This window comes from Diadema setosum, chromosome 13 (genome assembly GCF_964275005.1).
Source record: "Diadema setosum chromosome 13, eeDiaSeto1, whole genome shotgun sequence".
Lineage (NCBI taxonomy): Eukaryota > Metazoa > Echinodermata > Echinoidea > Diadematoida > Diadematidae > Diadema > Diadema setosum.
Genome location: NC_092697.1, coordinates 21543447 through 21550021, shown reverse-complemented (window position 1 = coordinate 21550021; position 6575 = coordinate 21543447). Strand labels below are relative to the sequence as shown.

General features: G+C 38.5%; 1 protein-coding gene across 1 annotated transcript; it reads right to left on the bottom strand.

Annotated features, from left to right (window-relative positions):
• Positions 1 to 2086: 2086 nt before the first annotated feature.
• LOC140236477 (uncharacterized) lies at positions 2087 to 2857 on the bottom strand. Its single transcript, XM_072316399.1, has one exon. It carries the CDS (start codon positions 2855 to 2857, stop codon positions 2087 to 2089), a length of 771 nt encoding a protein of 256 aa, XP_072172500.1.
• Positions 2858 to 6575: the final 3718 nt, after the last annotated feature.

Here is a 6575-nt window from a genome sequence, read left to right as displayed (position 1 = left end):
TGCTTTAGAAAAATCTAAGAACAAACCGATAGTATGACAGGATTTTTCGATTGAAGCTGAAATGGTATTTATTAAACTTAGAATGGCATGAGTTGTGTTATGTTTTTCTCTAAAGCCAAATTGGGAGTCAGATATGATGTTGTGAGATTCAAGGAAGGTAGTAGTCCTTGAATGAACAATTTTCTCTAAGATTTTTGATAACGAAGTTAACAAAGATATTGGGCGATAGTTGCTGATACATAATTTGTCTCCTTTCTTGAATATTGGAGTCACCTTTGCGAGTTTCATTTTAGATGGTACTTGACCAGATTGTAGTGAAAGGTTATATAAAAACAATAAAGGATCTGCTATACAATGTATAATGTCTTTGATAAGGACATTGCCAATGTCATCATAGCCAGGGGCTTTGTTTGCTTTGAGCTGAAGTACAATTTTGATTAATTCTTGCCTGTCAATTGGCTTGAAAAAAATTGAGGAGTCGTTTGGTGAGGAAAGAAATTCGTAAAATGATTTATCACTTGGAGTGATAGTTTGTGCTAATTTTGAACCTATTTTTGAAAAGTATGAGTTAAAAATCTCGGCAATTTCAGACTTGTCTTCAATGATAGTATTATCAACTTGAACTTTAGAAATGAGATTTACAGCCTTCCCTCTATTCAAAACGGTATTTATTACTTTCCAAGTGTTCTTGATATCACATTTGAATTGACTCAATTGGTCCGCAAAATATTTCTTTTTAGCTAATCTGACTGTATTGGTAAGAATATTTTTGTATGAGATATATTTCATTCGAGAGGTTTCGTCACGGTTTTTGATAAAATTAACATATAAAGTACTCTTGCGATTTATTGAGCGTAAGAGTGTTTTGGAAACCCATGGTTGCTTGGGGATTCGTTTGTAATCCTGAGTACGACATTTCCTTAATGGAATGCATGCACCTAGGCAATTATTCAAAAGATAAAGAAAATTATCATATGCTTGGTCAATATTTTCATTTGCGTCATACACAATTGACCAGTCCACAGATTGAAGTTTTTCTTGAACTAGAGCGATGTTTTCAGGGGTGAATTTACGACGAAATACATGCCTTCGAATTGTACTTTGACTCCTTGGTCCAATATCAAAGTGACAAAATATCATAAAATGGTCTGATATATCGCTCACCACTATGCCAGATTTTGGAAAAGGTTTAAGGTTAGCAAAAATGTTATCAATAAGAGTAGCAGAATGACCAGTAATTCTTGTTGGTTTAGAAATAAGAGGCAGAAATGAGGCTTGTAAAATGTTATCAAGGAAGTTATCACAGGCAGCATTACTGCTTGACAGAAGATTTATATTGAAATCACCCATGATGATGCAATCCTTGTTGTGGAATGCATCGTTTCGACAAATATCGTTCATAATATTCATAAAATCATCATAATTAGATTGAGGAGGTCTGTATATAACTCCAAGCAGAATGTTTTTGCCCTTACAGACTGAAATTTCAATAAATAATGATTCTATTACATCATTCATATATTTCAGTTCTTCCTTTATAGCGTAATCATATATTCGGGGAACATATATAGCTACTCCACCACCTGGTCTATTTGATCTGTTGTTAATGACAATATCATAATCAGCAAGAACATTAATTGGACCTGACGCTGGAGTTTCAACAGACCACGTTTCAGAGAGGCCTATGATAGGTAACATGGGCAAATCAATATTATCAAGAAATAAGCGAAGCTTTTCAAAGTTTCGATTAGCACTTCTTATATTCAAATGGAAACAAAATAATTCGTCTCGTTCTAGCATTCGTAGATATTCTCTAAGGGTAGCTTCTGTAAAGTATGGCGATTGAGCAAGTTGACACGCTTCATCGTGGCTGTTAAACTCAATGTTAAGTTCGTCTAGATTGTCGGCTAAGATTCTAGTTGCAGTCCTATCAAACTTGGTGTTTCTAGCAGGTACATTTCGGTCTTTTTGAAATAAAGTAACAAAGTCATCATCTGTTAAGAGATTAAAAGGAAAAATATTGTTATCCAGCATTTAGCGGAAGGATCATAGTGGTAGACAACAAACAGAGGTATAATTCGTATATTTACTGTAGCTTTGACAGGTCCTCTTTCCTGTTGATGACACTGATTGCGCCTCCGTCGTTTTTCTTCACGTAGATTCGCCCGTTGTGGGTCCACAGGTACTTGTATCCGGCCAGCCTCCTTGCTCTGTTAGTTTCCTTCAGCAGCTCCCTGGTGGACGCGACAAGGTTTTCGTTGACGTAGATCCGTCCGTTGCCCTTAGAGCTGCTGCGGAGCCCGAAATCTTTCGTGGTGAAGTGCTGTAGCTTTCTTCGGCCGTCGTAGATCATGTTTCGTGAGCGTCGGTTGGTGAATCTCACGATTATCGGCCGTGGTCCCCGCTGATCATCCTCTTTTCCTATTCGATGAGCAATGTCGATGTCGCCAGCGCTCACATCTTCGGTGATCTTTTGAGCAATCTTTAAGACGATCTTTTCAGGGTTTTCACCCTTTTCTTCCGGCACGCCGGCGATTTCAAGGTTGACCCGACGGTGGTACTGATCAAGGTCATTAATTTGGTGAGTCAGATCGTCCACTCTTCCCTCCAGCTGCTGATTTTTTTGTTTGAGCTCGTGATTTTCTCCCTCCAGTCGCTCGGTGGTCTTTTTCATCTCCTCGAATTTGGCATTTAGAAAAGTAATACAGTTCAATATGCCTTGCTGGCCCTCCTTGACCTCCGAGACCGCTTTCTCCAGTTGAGAAAATTTGCCGTTGAGAATACGTGAGAGATTTGCTACTTCATCTCTCAACGCGCTGAGATCCACTTCCTCAGCAGATTTCTTCTTCGGAGGCATCTTTTGATGATGTCACAAAAGCTCTTAACACTAAGCGCGAAATAAAGGGATGGTTGCTATGCGCGATGTGGTAGTGATGGAAGAGTACGCAGGAAGGATGCGTGGCCTACGCACCAGGTAAGTTTTGTTTGAATAGTCTCAAGCAAAATATCTTCCCAAAACAGCGAAAATGAGTGAAATAATCGCACTATACGCGAAGTAGAAGCACTTAATGCAGATGTCAATCAGATAACTAGATTCTTAGTCAAAAACGCCGTCATTTGATGTAAAAAACTCACAACAGGCAAAACTGAGTCCGCATAATACCGAGTGTCACTTGGGAGCTCCTCAAAAACACGTCTTCCTATGTTGACCACCATTAATATTGTAAATGAACAGAGTGATTTTTGTTTAAAACTGATGTATTTGTTGAGAGGGTAGTATAAAAACAGTATAGATAATCCGTTTTATTAGGAGCTTTAGATATGATAACAGTACATTGTTCTCGATAAAGACTAAGCGCACCGCGTGACAGCTGTGGACATCATAACCCTTTGGATATTCCCTTCGCTGCCTTGAATAAAGACTAAGCGTACCGCGTTTACAACAGAACACCTGTGGACATACAGAAGACAGTGCTCTTCTTTGTATAGCGGTTAGTTTCGATTCAGAAGTATAGGGATATAAAAACGAGACCAAATTGGTTAAAAATTTATTTATTATGACTAAGCTACTCATTTGGAAATGCTATCATAGCTTGATAACCATATCTATGCCCGACAAACAAAATGACACCAAAAAGGTTTTGCCACCTCAGGTGGTACCAATAACCCATTTTTCGGGTCTTGGCCCATGGACTAATCATATCATTAAAGATGATCGAGCCAGGCATGAGGTAGAGATAATGATTACATGAGGCCACTCTAAGGCAGAAAAAAATATCAACCATGCTGTCAGTATACTACGTACTGACAGTAAAAGAGCCACCAAACAACAAAATACACTAAGCAAATGTTTTCATTGTAACATTTCTTTTTACACGCTTCGCAAACATGGAACAAATGAAACAAAAATATCATTCGTAATGCTTCCAATCTAGGTTGAGAAATAGACACAATAAAATCTGTTCTCTGTTCTTGTACAAACTGAATAATATAACTTTTTTGTATAAGCAATTAAATGGACATTACCCACGTAAACATTATTTTTATGCTGTAGTCTACATGCGTGTTTCTTTTAACATGTCACTTTGACCCCTTCCCCCACCCCCACCCCCCCCCCCAAAAAAAAAAGAGAGCTTGGGCTCAGAGATTACTATCGAAAGGTATTTGTCAAGTCGTGGATTTTAGCTCCATTTTTTTTTTCTTTTTTGGAGGCGTATTTTTTTATGGGGGGGGGGGCAATCTCTTGGCATGGCCACACCATCCATGATAATAGCTAAAGTCTTCACTACAGATCGCTACAGGCACTATCCAGAGATCAGTGGTGTGTACATCCATCTTATGTGCATGCTTTCAAGCACAATCTGTGTAATCGGCTGCGTCGTGCTGCTTGAAATTAGGGAACTTTGGCAAGCACGACGCGGCCGCTAGTTGAGCATGCCATACTACATGTGCAAATTCGCCATACTCAAATTCGAAGAGTAGGCCTACCTCTCGTCCTGGGGGAAACGAGAACTGTTCTCGGTCAATAGCGTACGGTCCCGATGTTGGACACGATTGAGTAGTCAGCTAATCATCTGTCTTGTCGCTAACTGCTTCGTCCACTCAGAAAAGCGAACACAATGCAGTGGACACATTGAATTACGAGGGCGCTGTGGCATTTTCACGTTTAATAGCATAAGGAGCACTTGACTTGTTCTCTCAGAAAGCACGGGGAACATAATAATCAGTGGCAAGTCGAGGAATTTTGAATTAAAAATTCTCTATACATTTTCTTCATGTCGTGGTCCAAGCTTGACGTAAAAAAAGGAGAGTAGTCTTCTCATTGACCACATACTCACAACTTTTCAACTAATTGTTTATTATTCCTCACTAAACTTCGCTGATGTGAGCTATTAATATTCCAGAATTCACTTAAATCTATTATATGTATGTTTGGGTGTCTGCATTTCTTTTTGAGATATGTTGATGTGATTATCATTCAGTCTGAGCCAGAGGAATTATTATCCTGCACCAGTAGGTCCTACTCCCAATAAGTCGACCAATAGTCATGGTTAGATTTGCCGATTTATGTGAAATGTATTATTCATGAGCTGCTTCGAACAGAGTTATGCTGGTTGCTTGTGATTTCTCCCACCTAAGGAAATGTTAATTCAAAATAATGCCGAATAAGGGAAATTCGGACTGTTGGATAGCAAAATGGAGTTTGACGATAGCAAGCTTGCTCCACTTTAGTTCTTTCAGAGTTGCCCCAGGAGTTACCCACAGCTTCGTATAAAAGTGCATTGTAAATTACATACAGTGCATACTTAAGAATTGAGCTCTGCAGTAGCGGAATAACATAGATCAATGAGAGATTTATGTAGGTTTCTTATATCTTTTCCATGCACATCGTAAAGTTTCCATACTCGTTATTTACACACTGTTGACTTATTTACTGCAGTCATTATAAGGTAACATTAAAGGGACATTCCAGACGATTTTCATAATTTCACATCATGTAGTACATAAATCGGCAACTCCATGCATAGATTTGTGGAATTTATTGTGGTTCTTGAGCAGAGAAACGATACTTTGAAAAACCTTAAACAAATTACACTGAACAAGGATGATGACATAGGAGGTTCACATATTTCAGAAACGTAGCAGTGTAATTCCATTACAATACCGCTTGCTTGCGAGTTCACCTGTGTTTAATCTATGCATGCCTTCTTCTTTTGTTCTGCTTCCTTGAGCCCCAACTCATGGATTCTTATGGTGACTCTGCCATGTCATCATCCTTGTTCATTGCAATTTGTTCTAAATTTTGAAAATATTCTTATTCTTCATCCCAATTACCACAAATTCTGAAACTCTGTCCTCAGTATAACTAATTTATAGTTGTTCAAATGTAAAAATCTGTAAATCATCCGGAGGTCTCCTTTAATAAGTAGGGCCGACCTAACTCAATCGTTTATTGCAACTTTACCCCATAATTCAGAAGTAGGGTGTTTTCTTTTCTTCTTCTTCTTCTTCTTCTTCTCCTTCTTCTTCTTCTTCTTCTTCTTCTTCTTCTTCTTCTTCTTCATCTTGGATTAGGGAGGTATTCTATTACTGTTCTCATTTGGAGTAATCTAGCAGTTACTACTGTTGGCCTTGTGCTCATCGTTATAACTTTGTCCCGCAAAGCACAGCGCCGCCTGTCGGTCGCATTGGCATAGTCCTTCCGCACACGCATTTCTTGACTTGTCTGAAATAAAATAAGACAGTAGCATAATTCATTGTTTAATTTTATCTGATTTTTTTTATTTGTTCACAAAATTCATATACATACGGTACATTATACACAATATGAACATAGTTTGTTAGTTTGTCCCTATCATAATAAGCCAGTTCGGGGTTAGCTCATGGGCACATCGGTACAAATGACCTTTCCTAATCTTTTTTCAGTTGATTAGGCACTCCACAAGTTTTCAAGCGAGAGAAGATATCTCAGCTTACCCGACGTAACAATAATTTATGGAATTCATCAGTCATGTTCAAACAAAGAATGAACTTGCGTAGACCAGTTGACCAGAATGATCCATCAATTAGCACTT

Excerpts from the sequence above, each read along its gene's own strand:
- LOC140236477 (XM_072316399.1), bottom strand. The coding sequence starts at position 2,857 with ATGCCTCCGAAGAAGAAATCTGCTGAGGAAGTGGATCTCAGCGCGTTG.